General features: G+C 49.3%; 1 protein-coding gene across 4 annotated transcripts in view; it reads left to right on the top strand.

Annotated features, from left to right (window-relative positions):
• The window catches only part of bach2b (BACH transcriptional regulator 2b), a 72529-nt gene that overhangs the window by 49841 nt on the left and 5237 nt on the right, over nucleotides 1-17451 (top strand). For all 4 annotated transcript variants that reach the window (XM_040160330.2, XM_040160332.2, XM_040160331.2 and 1 more), the window contains 2 exons: nucleotides 9220-10734; nucleotides 17224-17430. In XM_040160330.2, the coding sequence (XP_040016264.2) occupies nucleotides 9220-10734; nucleotides 17224-17430 (1722 nt within the window). The remainder of the gene's footprint in view (nucleotides 1-9219; nucleotides 10735-17223; nucleotides 17431-17451) is intronic.

Below are 17451 nucleotides of genomic sequence, written 5' to 3'. Positions count from 1 at the left end.
CCAATCGATTTTAACCTGGTTTGTGTGATCATGGAGATTTCTTGGCCAGTGGCTAGCGTCTATTACCAGTGCTGTCAGATAAGTTTTAATATTTGTAACAACACACGTCTTATTATTAACATAACATGATCTTACCAGTAATAATATCACAACTAAATAATAATTGAAACTCTCTCATTCAAAACTGTTATTAAATACCTAATAATACTGCTAATACCAAAAAAAAATAACATGCTTTAACATTATGCAAAATGTTCGCTTTAATGTAACCGTATACGCTGTATGTATGTATGTATGTATGTATAAATGTATGTATTTATTATCACTAATGTATTCATATCTAAGCATTCAAATGTTATAGCTGGAAGTGCAACTCAGTTGTTCTATATATATATTATATACTTTATATTTTGGTTATATTTACTTATGTAGGTAAGTACAGCACAGCAGTGAAATAAATATAGTAAATGCCATGAAGTAGAATAAATATAAAGTGGCGACACCTGGGAATACCCAAATATAAAAAAAAAAAAACGGCTTAAAAAAATGAAACTTTGCCAATGTCTCTTTTCTTTTTTTGCTGTACCTTTTTTTACTGCACTTCGCGTGTAACTTCCCTTCAAATGGCCTTGCTCTGCCTCATAGAGGAGATGCCACATCGCTACCTGACTGTCTAGACTCAGTCGCATCCCGCAGGAATTGTCATTTCGCTGACGCGGCCTGTCAGGTTGCTTTAAGGAGCCCGTCCCCCTCTGCTTTCACGGTCAGTGACTGAAGCAGGATGACGCATCCGCGCCTCGTGTCTCAACGCCGTCTTGCCTCGGCTCAAGGGGGGGGGGGGGATCAGCCCAGAGAAGCAGCCTCGAGCCGTGGCTCAATCTACGGAGAGCTTTCCTTCAGCGTGTCTGCTCACGGCTGCCACATATGTGTAAAAATAAGAAAGGGCCTCGACTCCCCACCGTGGGGGGAGAAAAGGGGGACGTTCTTGCAGAGGAAATGTGAAACAAAGACCACATCCCCCACAAACCTTCCTTGCCCCTTCGTCCCCGCCACCCCATCCCCCCCGCCCCGGAATAGCCGGGGCCGAGCGCTGGTGAGTGACATCCTCTGTATCTAATGTGGTTGTGGGCTTGCGGAGGGGCAGCCCTGTTTCATCGCGGGGCTTTGTTGGGCCATCACATCATGAGAACAACACAATCCGGCTTTATCTCAGCGACGCCGTCGTCCGGGCCGGACCGAAGGGAAGGAACGGAAGAGCACGTCAAACACACACACACACACACACACACACACGGCGTTTCTCTGCATCACGGTTGTTGTGAGCGTAAGAACAAAGGGGGATTCATAAGAATCAGCGTGCCACAAATGAGAGCTTGAAAGAATTTTTTCTTCTTTTTTGTTGTACAGAGAGCCCTCCACTCTAGAGGAGCGGTCATCACCATGACACAAATGACCTCATGGCTGTGGCTTGATCCTCACAGCAGACTGCTGCCTGTCAGCTAGTTATTAGCGCGGCATGTTGCCTTTGTTCGCCTATGCGAGAGGCCGATGTAGAGAGCCTTGATTATGCTCTCCTAAACTCTAGCAGAAACCAAATGTATCGTATACGTAAGAAAATGATGTCTTCATTCCAATCGTTGGCCACTGCCACTTTTTTGCACGTCTCACATTCTGTTCGCTGAATCTGTTGATTTTAGGGATGGTGGAGGGCTCCACAATGTTGTAGATCATCACTGCTACCATTTCTGATGTCTTTGAGTTTTATTCTGGGGGGGAAAAGCAGGAGAAAGCAGCACTGTTATTCAGCAGAGCGCTGGTTTACAGACCTCAAACCACCTCCTGTTTGTCAGTTCTTTTCTTAGTCACGGGCCAGGGAACACTGCACATTTTTCATCTCAAAAGAAAACACACACACACACACACAGATCTCAGTTCAGAGTATCCACCGGCAGTGTGTTGCGAGGGTTCTGTGATTTATTTAAACAAGAGTAAAAGTTTGAAGTGCTTCTTTGTGTTCTTTACTAATTCTGAAAGGTTTGAATACTAAAGTTAGTTTTGTTAATGGATTGCTTAAAGGTCAAGCAATGGTGATTGGTGGTTATGGCGCATGGTGAGGATTAGCGGTGTAGGGTTAAGAGATCTTTGATGGATTTCCACACTTAAGAGCCAAAAGACACTCGAGATTATGACATGTGGAACCCCATTAAGTCAACCACTAAGCGTCAGTGCAGGAGAAAGACGAAAGAGGGAGGATACAGAAGGCAGCGGGATGTCTTTGGCAAAAATGGCCGGTGTTATGCATCCGAGCTGAGATGGTTGGGGTCCGAGCACACTGGTGCAAGGACTAAGACCATGGCAGATTTCCAAGACAATAATGGGTTAGGCTAACAGAGAGTCCAAACAACTATAAGGTACAATGTGGTATAAATGTTTTCTCTGGACTGCGTAAATATACTTTGTAGTGCAATAAATAGATAAGGACCCTAGAGTGTTTGTAACAAGTGGAAAAGTCACCGTGGTCGTCGCCATTAACCAGAAGTGAAGCGCGAGGGTGGTGTCAAGTACATTTTTAAGTGACCAACATTTCACAATTCACTTCACCATGATGAAAAGATGAGCAATGTTGTGGTAGCAACATGTAAATCAACGAAAGGGGGGGGTCATATTCTCATGGCTCTCATTTCAACCAGAACAGTTGCCTCCTGCTGGCCATTAGAAATAATGCAGCTTTGAGGCGCTTCAGGACCGAAGGGTCCCACCTGGATTGCAACATGTCTCTTTTGGAAAAGAGACAACAGTGATGTCAGTGGAGGAAAAAGCCCCAAAAGGGCCAAAATTGAGTTTTCCTCTCATAACCATCCACTGGAGACCACAATGTGGCTCAAATAATCCGTGTTGTTCTACCCGAAGATCTGGTAATATCTCATTGTGGAGGCAATAGCCAGTAGTTGTTGAGAAACATTGGTTTGGGCCAACTGACAAGGCTCCATCAGAGAGGTTTACTGCACCGGTTCCTTTTTAACGACAAGCATGATCTTGTCATAACCTGAGCCCGGATCTAGCCACCTATATATAACCAGACCTGAGCCATAAAGGTGTCCGTTCAGAAAAAAATGACATATATTGTCTTGAAAGCTATTGCCCAAGGACCTATTTTGTTGTCTGGGTTTGAGAACTTATTGGACTTCAGGCTCCTTGTGAAGTAACTTTGACATAGACCAGAGACGGCTAAATGTAATGCCCTTGTCGTGCTTTAGTAGGGCTGATGAGTGACATCTGTCTTCCCCTTCAGGTCAAGCAGTTGATCAAGGCTCGACCCTTGCAAAATGCCGGCTAATCTGATGGAGCCTCACACCGAGTGCCTGGCCAGGACACTATCTCAGAAATACAGCCTGTCAGACAGACGGCGAGAGCCAGGGACCGAGCACGGAGCTCTGCCTCACTTTAAAACGTGGGGGGTTGGGTGGCGGAAGATGAAGGGGGGGAGGCAGTGGCGAGAGGAGCGATGAGCTGCTGCGGCAGCACCGGCACTAATCCCCAACCCCCCCTCCGGTCCAGCGGGTGGTCTCGTTTCCACTGCCAACGCGAGGACACATCTCGTGTCGTAAGCTGACAGAGACGACGCTGGGTCTTTGTTTGAGTGCGAGAGGCCGCTGGGTACGAGAGCACCTTGTTTGTGCTTTTTGTGCAGTACCTCCAAATCCGGCATTCGTAGGTTAAATACAAAAAAGACTCTCTAATTAAAAGCAATACACAGACTTTCGTCAGTTTGGGCATGAAATAAACCTGCCACACATGGGGCACGGCTGGACAACGGAGGACGGGAGTAGCCCAGCGCGTGTTATTGTACTTGGTTGAGCACAGCGACAAACAGCCCAACCACACTGTGTGTCTTATATGGGCTAGAGGGTGGGGTCATGACCTCCCCAGTGTCTGGCCTGTACAGTAAGCTGCATTGGGAGAGGATTAGGATGTACACTATCTGGTTTAATCCACCGTGAGGGGGAGGTTTTACTCACCCAAGCTCAGCACCGGGAGCGTCTGAGCTTCTGCCCTCAGCGAGGATGACACTTTCCAAATCTCTCAGCATCACAGTGAAAACATTTTCATTGTGGTCTTTTCACTTTTTACGCTGATGGCTCACTTATTTAACCGCAGGCCAATATCAAAATGTAAAACTCTATATTCATGTGGACAGATATGCAATTACATAATTACACAGTGCTTATATTTTCCATTCAGTATTATAGTATTAAGTTGAGCAGCTACAATTAGAGTTAAGACTGTTTCAAATTAGCTCTAATTTTTAATGCGGTGCATTAATAGTTTAGCTGTACTCAATAATCACATATGAGGGGCAAGACATTTTACCTACAGTGTTTTTGTCAAAAATATGTTCAATGGTGTATAGTTTTTTCCAAGCTTTGTCTGCATGAACCCAACTAGTCGTTGTGCAGCTTTAACCATAAGAGGCTGATGTGAAATGTATTTATTACGCTTGGTTTTCCCGTGTTTTCTTCCTGGCGGCTGGTGCTGTTTCAACTTCAAGACGCTTTACTCACTTAAAGTACGTGCAGTACATTAGAAAAGTACCGCAGGTACCTCGTTACAGGAAATGTCACCCAATCATCATGCATTTCTCAGTGTGATTTCTAATGCAAGCAGTAAGTCAGCTAGAAGCTGTCAGCGATGGGTACTTGGACCGTACTCCGGCCTGGGTTCTGTCCTTTGTCCCCACACACGGCTCAACAAACAATAGCGTCACGTCAGCACACAGTGCAGCGCCTGTTTGTCTTGCATCAGGGCCGTGAGTTGGGACTTCTTTTTGTTTTATCTGAGAACACAGAGGTCGATGTCAGGTTACTCAGCAGATCTGATGCTGAAGCGTAGGCCGCTCCGTCCGATGGAGATGAAGTCTTCTCCCCCCCTCCGCGCTCCATTGTCATGCAATGCCATGTCCACATTAGCATGCATGACATGCGGGAATTTGTGGGAGTGCATTTCCCATAAATTAGCCCTCTCCTCCGTGGAGGCGCAAAGGCCGAAGTCTGGGAGAGGAGCAACTGCTGGGTGAGGGGAAGGAAGAGAGTGATTTAGGGAGCACAGGGGAGGGTGGGGTGGTATTGCTCAGTGTGTTTATCAAAGGATATTTGGCCGGCTTCCTGCAGAAGCCATGCGAATAGGCCGTGGTCCTCGATCGGCTGCTGCCTGTGATTTCCTGCCCTGCAATGGTATCGTCCATTGTCCACTCCAGATGCACAGCTGTCACGCTGATGATTTTGTCTCTTTGTCTTAACACGCACGCAAGTGTTGCTTACAGCGAAAGCGACCTGGAAACAACGCGTGCATCAGCGTCCCTCCCATCCTGCGTCGCTCACTGTTCGCCCTCCTTTAATAGGCCGCTGTGCCGGCTGTAACAGTAATCGCATATGGTGCAGGGGCGCACATAAAGATGCGCTCCCGCAGGCAGCAGCTGCTGATGCCGGCTGAAAATAGATCCCGTGTACGCTCAGCACTTTTTCCTCCTGAAGCTTTGCTGTTTATCAGCAGCCCTGGATGGATGCAGCTGGCCGGCCTCATTTAAGCCGCGGCTGCCTCAACGTTACCGTCGGCACGGGCAGGTCTACAGTAGAAGACTGAGTGTGTGTGTGTGTGTGTGAGAGCAGAGAGGCCACATGCACAGGCAGGGTCGCACTTTGTTTCTGTGAATGACATAAACTCTCCGTTTTAAAATGAGCGCTGCAGAATGTGGTCGTTGTTGCTCATGGTGAGGGCAGCTCTTGGGGAAACACCGACAGAATATGTAGGTGTCAATCAATTTAGAACACATACTCGTCAGTGTCATTGTCTGAAACCGTTGTGTTTTCTGTTGGAATTACAAATTGATTTGAATATTTTGAGTTCATACAAAATTACAGTCCTTTTTCAGATCAGCTTACTCACAATGAAGAGCTCTACTCGGCCTTCTGTGGCTCCAAAGAAGCTTCATCAAGTCTGAGAAAATAATGTCAATGTTAATAATAGTGTTAATCATTTTTATATTATACGTCTGGAGTTGAATATTGAATTCATGAATATCAAGACATCATTAAAAACACAACAACAGGAGGCATGAGGGACACATACAGTTGAAAGATACTTTTGTTACCAGTAAAAACAGATCTCACTATTCAGATTCTGTGGTCAGTCTTAGCAGTAAGTACAGAAATGTGAGTCTACGCGTGTGCGTGTGTTCTGAGCAGTGTTGTGAATGAGCTAAGCTGATAGTCCACTTAAAGCCTCTACCCCCCCCCACCGCCCCTAAACTCCCCACGTACTATACGCACGTATACACCCCTCTGCCCCTCTCAGCTGCGGACTGTCGGTGAGCTGCTCACAGGCACCGCTGCCTCAAAGCAGGCGGCATGCTGGGAGGCCACAGCTGGTGGATGCACCAGGGTAAACACAAGGAGGACGCAGAATTAAAAATGCAGAGAAGTCTTATGTTAAACATTCACAGTGGTCCCCGTCACACATTGCACACTGTTTGGAAACAGATGTGTATTTAGCATATCACCCGTCTGGTAACTGCTATGATGTTTTCACGTGCCAAACATTTGGCTGTCAGTCGCCACGTCATAGAAAAAAAGCAATTCCGCGGATGTGGGAAAATTAAACTAAATGTGATGAATGTCTTAATCACATTTGTTTTTAAATGTGTGGGAATTCCATGTCTCTTGACTAGCATGTTTGAATAAATGCGCGCGCCGCTATGTTGGCAATGTAGACAAAAAGGTCACGAGCCCATGTGGGAAATACGCTGAGCTGTAACGAGCCAGTTGGAGGAGACGTAATGAAAGATACGACAGCTGCACCTCACTTGACTTCAAAGTGCAACAACACATTTATTCATAGCTTTTCCAGAGGCACTCTTCTAATAATCAACCGGGGTTCATGAAAGAGAGCGAGGTGGAAGTCGCGCTGGCAACCTGCGCCTCTGAAAAGTGAAGCCAATCGGGGAGTGCTTTCTTTCGGGAGTCAATTCTTTCTAATAGTTGGAAAGATGTCTATGAGAAAATGCCCCCCACTGCATGTTTGATTTCAGTGAACATTGTAAACAGGAGTTTGTGGTCTTATTGCTCATAATTTGGCCTCAAATAAGTATGTTCATCAATTAACATAACCAATCTTGTCACATAACCAGCGTTTATAAATTGCGGTATTTAGGTAACAAAGCTAAGCTTGAAGCGTGTTGGAATTTGGGGATTCTAGTAACCTGGACCCACCTGGGGCAGTCTATAGATAAAGATTGGGGTATTTATGACCAAGCACAGCGACCACGCGGTTCTGTACAGTTGTTCTGACACATTACGTCGCAGATCATGTAGTTTAGCTAAAAACCAAAGTTGGTTGCTTTACAATTTAAATCTCTATTTCTCATATCTGCACTTTAATCACACAATCCCTGTCTGTATATTGGGGTCATGTTCCATTCAAATGGGCACACACACATATCCTCACTTGTGCTGTGGAGTGCTGAGACTCTTGCATATATTATCTCCAATTTCACACATACTGTCCAGAAGGGAACAAGTAAATCAGTCACTCAAATATTATATATTATTATATAATATAGACCTTTCAGCCCTGAAAAAAACGAAACAGCAACCTATTGCAAATTCTTATTCATCTTCCTGAAACTCCACCAAGCCTTTAAATCTTTAAACACATTCCTGGACTCCCTCCGATGACCTCAAGCTATTTTCTCCCGACATATTTGTGTTTCCTCGTGCATACTGCCTAGTTGTTTTTTTCCAGGCGGAAAAATCCACAGGATGGATTCTGTGGTTTTTGAAGTGTTATTACTAAAGAGGGAAAATCCTTTTTCACTGGTGGAGACCGCTGGAACCCTGGAAGCTGCAGCAGTGCTCACCCAGTTTACACCATTCCACCCAGGGTAATTTGTCCTCTTGTTACACCCCCCCCCCCCCCCCCTTCCACTGCTCCACCAACCCCACACTCCCCACAACAAAGGACTGCAAAACAATCAGTAAACAACAGGCTCATTAAAACCACATTGTGCCACGCATCCTCTACATCTGCGAGCCCTTCATTAAGTCTCGTCAGAAAAACTCCACATCCCCTCGGCCTTTGAAAAGGTGCCTTGAGGAGCAAACAATGGCCGTCTCCGATCCAAGGCGAACGTGCCTCATTTGTATTAGCGAGTGCACCTTTTTTTTTTTTCCCCTTCATGCGGGATGATTGCATTCCCAGACCGCTAATGTGTTTGTCACCAGAGAGCGAGCCAGGATAAAGCTGCAGGGATTGGTTGGCAGAGTCGGAGTAAAGTGGCGCATGCAACCACCCGCTGATCTCCAAACAGCGGACAAGCCTGGTGTTAAAGCCGGCTCCTCTGGCTCCTTTCTCCGGTCCGTGAGCTCACTGACAACAGCGGCAGAGGGCGGCCCCGGACTTCTGCGGGCTCAGGAGTTTACCTAATCATGTGGCATTAAGTCTTAATGGAAGGCTTCCCTCTGTCATCCCACGCCACCTGGCCGCGACGGGGATAAGCCGAGGTCTTACAAACCATTAGGCTTTACGGGCACTTGACCCGGCGACGGCGAGGCTGCTCATCGGTATACTTACCGTGCAGTGTACTGCTGGACACACTGAAATCAGTGGCACACCTCCAAAGGGTAATCAAATGCTGGTACTAAAACTTAAAGCTGGAACTCAAACTCGGCCTTGGTATAATTCATTGATTGAGTCACGTAAATCGTCGTTGAGTTTTGGAAGAATCACTTGGTCCTCCGGTTAAGACTGCATATTCTGCATGGATTCAACAGCGAATACATGTAAGTTTGTGAATATGAAGCAGCACTTGAGATCCGACATCTTAGCATAAGAGTTTTGCAGATGCAAAGCAGTGACGTGAGTGGGCGTAGGCGAAACTAACGATATAACCACAGAGCAGACAGTGGCAGGCTGCTGGAATGTCCCACAGGTTGCTGGCACGACCGCGAGGGTGGACACACACAACCTGCCAACCGTCCCAAAACTAGCAGCTCTTATTTACAGCCACATAGACCGTTCAGTGCTGACCTGATGAAAAGACGAAGCGCTGCTTTACGCTGTTTGTTTATGGTCGTCGGGGCCGTCGGGTTATCTCACCACACTCCGAGTGTTCTGAACAATAGCTGTGCTGATCGTAATGCTGGCAATTTCCCTGTTTTTTTGCAGGTCACTGCCAGGGGATTCGCTCCATTGTTGCAGTTTGCCTACACCGCTAAGCTGTTACTCAGCAGAGAAAACATCCAGGAGGTCATCCGCTGTGCCGAATTCCTGCGCATGCACAACCTGGAGGACTCCTGCTTTCGCTTCCTGGAAGCTCAGCTGCGCAGTGAAGAGGACGGCCTGCTGCTCTGCCACAAGGCGGCGACGGAGGGGGCGAACCACTCCGAGGATGAGAGCATGCAGTCGGAGGCGGAGAGGCCCGCCTCCCCGAAGGCGAGGCGCTGTGCCGACGCCATCACCTCCTTTGGGCACCCCGACGACGATCGGCTAGCAATCGCCATTCCCAGCAGCTTCACAGACGGCCGGCTGGACTTTGATCGGCACGGAGCGTCAGACCTGCCCCGGTGCCCAAAGTACAGGAAATACCAGTGGGCCTGCAACAAGCACAATAATGACACCTCCTCACACACCAGTACCTCAGGTTTTCCAAGCACATTAAAGGAGAGCAGTGTTAGCGGGTCGGCCCCGGGTCAAGGTAGGCTGCCTTTGGCACAGATCAAAGTGGAACCGCAGGCAGAGGAAGAGGCTGTCTCACTGTGCCTGTCGGGGGACGAACAGGAAGTCAGGGATAAAGACAGCGAGACGGCCATGGAGATGGACAGCCCCATGTCTGTGGAAAAAAACAAGAGAACCAAGTCCCCTTCCTGCCTCCGAGCCTTCTTCAAGAAAGGGGCGGACCTGCCCAGTCTGCCCAACACATCACAGCAGCTATTCGCCAACAGACTCGCCTGCCCCCAGGACAAAGGAAACTCTCAGGGAGATCATAAAAAGGACTTCATGCCTTTCGCTGGGGAGCTGTGTCTGTCTGTCACATCCCCAAAGGACATGAACGATTTCCCCGCAGGGTTGTCCCTCAAGTCCGCCTCCTGCGATGGGGTCTGCAAACAGGAAGCTGAGCTCGACCGCCGCAGTGTCATATTTTCCTCAGGGGCCTGCGAGCGACTGGGAACCCCAGCACATTCCTACCCCGGTGGGAACTCTTTGGAGATGGAGCTCTCTGAGCACATGGCGAAGGGCCTGTGGGCGGGGGCCAGCCAGTCCCTCCCCACCTCCCAGACCTATCCTCCCACTACCACCTCCACCGAGCCCCCGCTCCTGTGCCGTCCCCGACCCAACACCAGCTGCCCAGTGCCAATCAAAGTGTGCCCCCGCTCGCCGCCTTGCGAGACACGCACCAGGACTTCCAGCTCCTGCTCTTCGTACTCCTACGCGGAGGACGGCAGCGTGGGCTCCCCCTGCAGTCTGCCCCAGTTCGAGTTCTCCTCCTCGCCGTGCTCCAACGTGGCGCGCTGCCTCAACGTGGACCAGCAGGAGCAAAGTGTGGCCGGGGACAGCCTTTACAACCAGGCGCGGCCCAAGATCAAATGTGAGCAGTCCTACGGCACCAACTCCAGCGACGAGTCGGGCTCCTTCTCAGAGGGGGACAGCGAGTCCTGCAACGTGCAGGACCGGGGGCCAGAGGTGAGTGTAAAGCGCCGTCTCTCACGTGCAGCACACCATTCCACTCAAGCCCACCACAGCTAATTACTCTGCAGTGCCCTGCTCTCCAGGTTCGTTAGCAGCCATTAAATCATCGTGTAATTGAAGCGGGGCTGTTCAGAACAAGATTCACAGCATCACCAAAGGGCACAGATGTGCTTTGATATTATTAATCTGCTCCATGCACTGCCGGAGATCTGTGTAATGAGTTTAAATACGTGAGCACCAGATGCACCAGGACAGCCTAGATGCAGAAGGTCTCTTCGAGACGCTGATAGGTTAATCACCGTAGGTGAAAGGCCCTGCAGGGCATTGAAGGGTAGCTCTGCCCTCGGAAGTGATTCGCTCCGGCTCCTCCCTGCCAGTGCCAAGTACCCCAACTACGCCGACGTCTATAATCCGCCCCTATAAATATGCATATATGCTACGTCTCAATAAAGCCGAGCCAACTTCTGACATTTCTGATCCACATTAGCGGCGACACCCAGCCGCTGTGAAGGCGCTCAGTGCGCCGCAAAGCGATTGAGACCGTTACATTACAACGGCAATAGACTTTGGGCACTGTAGCAAGCGGGCGAAAAGGTTCGGTCCGGCCTCACGGCGGGACTGTAGATAGCCGATAGCCGATGCTTTAATCAGCCTCTTCCCAACCCACTGGAGCAGGTGTCCTCCAAGCTGCAGAATAGACATTTCAGAGAGACGGAGCGCTGTTGTGATAATATCAAAATGGGCACAAGTCCCACTTGGGGGGGGGGGGGGGTGGGGGGTGGAAGGCATTAAAATCAATTGACAGTGAATTGCTCTGCTTCCTCAAAGCACTGCTGTTTACCCGCGTTAATGATTAAACTTTCCATCCGCGGCTCAGGCCTTTCCCTGGTGTTAAGCCGCTACTGAAGGATAAAACCCTCCAAAATGTCTCTATGCTATTAGGTGCTTTTGGGGGGGAATTTGAAAGGATTTTCAAATCAATAATACAACGTATCGCACTGATACCGTCGCTGTTTGTCTCCCCCTCGACCGTGACGTCACATGTTGGCTGGAGCTTGAACTCGAGACCTTTTGGCTGGCGGTGGCTGCACGTCTCAACTTAACTCTTGTGACACCGCATGCAGTGCATTGCTCTGTGTCTGCAGAGGGAAGCAGAAAAAAGGGTGCAAGAGAGATAGAGAGAGTGGTGTGTTGCCATGGCGATCAGATTCAAAGAACTAGTCGGTGTGTTGCACGGTTTGGAGCTACGTGACAGGATTTCGCTTTCCGCGGGGAACGAATTCAGTTCTGCTGCTCAGAGCTGTGAGATAAAGAGGCTCAGCAGTAATGTGTAATTATTACCCTCGTGGCACAAAATGCTCTCCGCCATTAGATTCGTGGGCTTTGGAAAGGCTCGCCGAATGTGCTACTGTAATGACCCAATGATGTGGGATTGATTCACAGCGCTAAGCTATCACCCGGGAGAGCAGCCCAAAAATGACTCTGAAATATTTCAGTCCCCTTTGTCATTGCTTTGTGTGCGTATGGCTGTGTTTATGCATGTCACCCATTACTCCGCACAATATCCTCTGTCAAATCTCCATTGACTCACAGGGTTTTATCTACCAGCTTTCCACTCGCTTTAATAAGCTCCTTCATGAATGAACGTTTGTGCCACTGGGTTTTGCAGCAGAGGCCTTAGAGCGTTACTTGCAAAGCCAAGCTGGATGTTAGGTCACCCCCTCCCTTTGCCTTTATGTGGCAAGGAAGTGCTCACCTCATGCTACCCGGGCGGCCCGTTACCCCGCCGTCGTGCAAACACGGGGACGTCCGGGCTTGCTGTGTCCACAGGGCACCGGCCTGCGGCCCCCGGACTGCACACCGGCCACAGTGGATCCCGGAAGACGTCAAAAGTGTAGAGGCGACGCGAGAACTGTCAGCAGCTTCACGCAGCTCAAGAGAGAAAATGGGAAGCTATTGAACCAGGATTACAATGTGTCTCTGTTCCAAATGACAAATTGGACCCAGATTATGCACCTGTATTGTCCCACTTTTGGCTTAGATATGACTCGGTACGGTCTCACCTGTTCTGACAGCCGTAATGTAGACTGCCGACGTACCGGCCGTGCAACAGCAAAAGTCGAAGTTGTTTACAGAAATGTTTTGGAAATTTTGAAGCTCCTACCACGGTGCGATTCCAAATAAGAGAAATACAAGTTGACATAATGATGTCTTTAGTCTTGAATCGGAGATGTGTGCGGGGCTAGTGTGACTCCTTGTAGCCTTGTGCTTTTTTCTTTGTGCGGTTGCATGCTGCAAAAATCCTAGAAATGGTTTTCATTTCTCGCCTCGCACAACAGAACTTATTTTCCTGCAATTTTGTCAAAGGCACCAGGGACATCCGGACCCTCGGGCTTGGCCCCACACCAGTACGTTTGTCCCCGCAGCGCAGTTCTCCGGTCAGCATGCTTTATAAGCAGCGCGGAGGCTCACTTCTATGTAATCTTAGCAAACGAATATGGTTGTGTAACCGACACCACTGTGTTAATTACGCTGCTACTTTGTCGCTTTCACACTTTTCGAGTGGCCACAGCGGCCACCAGCATGTCGGCTGAGAATGGATTCTGCACCCCTCTCTCTCTCTCTCTCTCTCTCTCTCTCCCTCTCTCTCTCTCTCTCTCTCTGAGAGCTCCAGCTCCCCAGTTGCCGTGTAGGCGTTGAGGTCATTCTCGCGTATCGTCTGACCACAGCAGTGAAAATATTGATCTCGGAGCGAGTGGGAGGAAGGAATGAGGAAGTAGTTCTGATACATCAGCACATTGTCTTTTTTTGTATCAGGCCAACCATGAAATGGAATGACCGTGTGACAGGAAGTGCACAAGCCCTTATATCAGTTCTGCTACTCTTGCACAATGCCAGAGAACCTTTGCTGTACTAGATCATATGGTTATCCATTTTATGCCTATGCAATGGTAATAATAATAAGCATAAGATAACTGCTGCATTTTTTTGCAGATTATTTTTTTTCATTCTTCAACACTAATTTAATAAATTCATCCATTTCATCCACAAAGGCTTTCTTGTAGTACAGGAGGCCTTACTTTTTAGCCTACGGTGTACGCAGAGGGAGGCTTATTCATATTGAGAAAGAGGTGCGCTCAAGCGTTTTACTTTGAAATCTATATTTATCCAGCTTGATGCCTTTACGAAAAGAAAATACTTTAGTATCAAAGAAGCAAGACACAATGCCTCTTCATTACCCCCCAAATCGACCCGCAGGGCACGCTGTGTGTTGCTCTGGAGCGCGGGGCGGGGCGAGACAAATATAGAAACCAAACGGAGAAGAGATGTTTTTCACGCTTCTATTTGTTGTGTGTGCAGAAGGCGAGGATGGTGTGTGTGTGTGTGTGTGTGTGTGCGATCGAGATCCCCGGGATGCTGACGTACGGATCGGTACGTGGGCCCTCAGGGCCGGCTGGGGCAGAAGGACAACTCTAGCAGGTTCACAGTGGCAATGTGCATCAGTCTTGTGTTGATTTTGGCTCCGTTGCTGCAGCTTGGCGGCCGGTGCGTTGCTGCAAACTGCAGCTGCTCCTGCCAGTAAGTAAGTAACGAGCGTCAGAGGCTTTGTTGCTGATTGCTGCTCCGTAAAGAAGCATCTAAGGTTGAAATGTATTTCAGATTCTTTTAGAAGAGAGCTGCGAGGAAGAAGTTTCGGAAATTTGCTTTTGGCTTGCAAAATTCTAAAACTCTCAATTTCAATCAATCTCAATTTCATTTATTTTATTTTAGGCCTACACAGACCTGGACAAAATGTGGCAAGCAAGGATTGCTTCAGAAAATACTCTTAAGTTACAACAAAAAGCTTAAAGTCTTAAACTCTAACAGGATTGCATTGGATCTTTTTCCTAAAGTGTCGCAATTATTTTTCATCAAGTCTGGCTCATGTGGAAAACTAGAAATAACGCGACCAATGAGCTCAATGTGCAATATTCCTTTCATTATATCAGTCACCGTTGTATCAGCGGGGCGCCCCCTGAAATGACCCCCCGCCTCCCAAAGAAAGTGTGGAATTTAGAAACACGGAAGCTCCGCCCCGCCGCGGGCGCCCAAATGTCCGTGTGTGCGCCCACGTGGCGCTCGCACCTGCCGACGGTCCTGATGCGGGATGAGCACTTTACCACCAGAGAGAGAGAGAGAGGCGTGTGCACGAGGGGGATCGAGGGGGGGGGGGACCAAGACAGAACTGCAAACGCTTGGCCGTGAATTCACCACCGGCGTCGACGTGCACTCTGTCATCCCGCGGCCTCGCTGCTTAACTGGGTCTCGCGGTGAAGCGGTTAAATATAGCCGTCCCTTGCGTACCGGCGGCTGGTGGGTGACGAGGGGGGGGTGGCGGGGAGGGGGAGGGGAGAAACCATCGCAAGGTCGCGGCGTCTCCTTCCCCCCGTTTGGTTTTTTTCCCAGCCGCGGGGTTGTGCCTGAAGATGCCATCCAACCGATCTAGGCTACCTGATATCAAATAGAGTCATCAACCCCCTCCGCCCCCCCATCTGCTGCTTTACTTAGAGCTGGCAGCCCGCGGCTGATGTTTTACAGCTTCCGCCCCCCCCTGTCACGCCCTGGCAGAGCGGCGCGAAGAGCCGAGCGCGGCCTTGGAAGCGTAGGTCGTTACTTATTCATGTGTCTGCATGCAGATGTCAGGCTGAGATGAGAAACGGGGGGGAGCTCCCGCCTCCTCGCCGGGGGCCGCGCTCCTAATGAGGAAACTCGAGCCGTTTGCTCCACTCGGGGAGAGATTGACATCTAGATTTGCTCCTCGCTGAGTAGTAATTTCAATTGTGTCATGAGTAGGCACCTCGCGTCATCCCCCGAGGAGCGGCCGCTTACACCGGGTGACGCCACAGGCCGCCGCCGCCGTGTGTCGCTTGGCGGGAAAGAAAAGAAAGCTGCCGCCGCCTGCGGTCGTCTGAGCGAGTTCAGGGTCCCCGGGGGGGTCTGGCCCCCCTCACTCCCCCTCTCCCCGGCCTTGTGCATCCAGGTACAAGCAAGAGCGGGGAGTCGTGCTCCTCCTGCTCTTTTGTTTGACTTCCTGCGCTCCTCAGAGTGCGGGGGGGGGGGGGGCGCTGCTCCTCTCATCCCTGCCAAGTTCTTCCCCCCCCCCGGCTGTCTTCCTCTGGGCCTTTGTTGTGCCTCCGCAGCGTCGCTCGCCGCCTAAAGCTGCGGATCCCTGGTGCGCGCTGATACCGCTGCTGGTGGATCTGGACGTGATGTGCTTATCACAGGGTTTGCCATCACCTGGGGGCCGGCGGGGGCCCGTCTCATTGTTGATCCCCCAACTGTGAAGAAACACTTGATGTGGTGTCGTGTCAGGGAGAGAAACCAGCGCAGCTTTTCTTTTCATTTCTCTAATTTTCGTTCCAAATTCAGTGTCCATATCGCTGGCACATGTATTACTGGTAATTCCTTTGTTCCCCCGGCCCACGGAGGACGCCGGTAGTTGCAGGCGTGGATATTCACGGCCCCCCCCCCCCCCCCCTTTCAACCGAAATGATCTGACACCGACTTGGAGTCACTGCCTCCCAACCCCCTCAATCTGTCATACTGGCATCTATCCAGCTGCGTAGGGACAGATGGGAAAGGGACGTCTTTCTCGGAGCACCTTTCCCTCTCTGCTTGGGAATGCGCTGCGTGTGAGATGCAAGGCGGAGGCTCACCGGGCGGCGCTCTCGCGCCATCTGGCGGTGGTGGAGCTTTAGGCGCTGCCTCGCAGTGAAAGGGTACGGCCATGCAATGATTCAACTTGCGCGTTCTCCCGTGTGCGCTTGAACTTCGCCATAACCCTTGATGAATATTCTTAATGGTTTGCATATTAATACATTTAATTGACAAAAAAGGTATTCTTATGTGTGCAATAAAATGAGGAGGTTTTTCATGGGAATGTCTGTTTTTACACAACTATTTTTTTGGAGCTTTCTCTGTAAACACTAGAGATGGTTGTGTGTGAGAATCCAGTTGTTTCTGATTTACACAGACGAGCTCGTCTAACAACCCTGCCACGTTCAGAGAAATTTGAACGTCCTTCTTGGCTCTGATTGGCTGACCAATCTGTGTCATCAAGCGATGGAACAAGTGTGCCAAAATAAAGTGGCCGGTGCATTCTTATAATTATTGAAATATGAAAAGATAGTGGATTTTTACCAGATGACAACGACATGCATCTTTTCGGTGACGTATTTAGGTGCAGCTGATGTTGCTTCTTCGGGAGCCACTCACTAGCAATAAACTCAGAATATATCTTTAGGCCTGATTTAATTCATCAAATAGTAATTATGTTTTCATATCAAAATATATTCAATTAGAATCTCCAGCATTATTTCAACGGGATGAACAGTATTTTGCACATGACCGCTTATTTCACGCAACATTAATTAATACTCGATAACCAAATAAACACAAATTACCGAGACACAATGCGTGGTCTGTTCTGCCTCTTTGTCACAGGTGAAGCTGCCTTTTCCCGTCGATCAAATCACGAATCTTCCACGGAACGACTTCCAAATGTTGGTGAAAATGCACAAACTGACCTCGGAGCAGCTCGAGTTCATCCACGACGTGCGCCGGCGGAGCAAGAACCGCATCGCGGCGCAGCGCTGCCGCAAGAGAAAGCTCGACTGCATCATGAACTTGGAGTGTGAGATCAGGAAACTGGTGAGCCGATCGCCAGCGAGC

The sequence above is a fragment of the Gasterosteus aculeatus genome, chromosome 18 (genome assembly GCF_964276395.1).
Source record: "Gasterosteus aculeatus chromosome 18, fGasAcu3.hap1.1, whole genome shotgun sequence".
Lineage (NCBI taxonomy): Eukaryota > Metazoa > Chordata > Actinopteri > Perciformes > Gasterosteidae > Gasterosteus > Gasterosteus aculeatus.
Note: the sequence above shows the minus strand (reverse complement) of the source record. Positions and strands in the feature narration are given on the sequence as shown.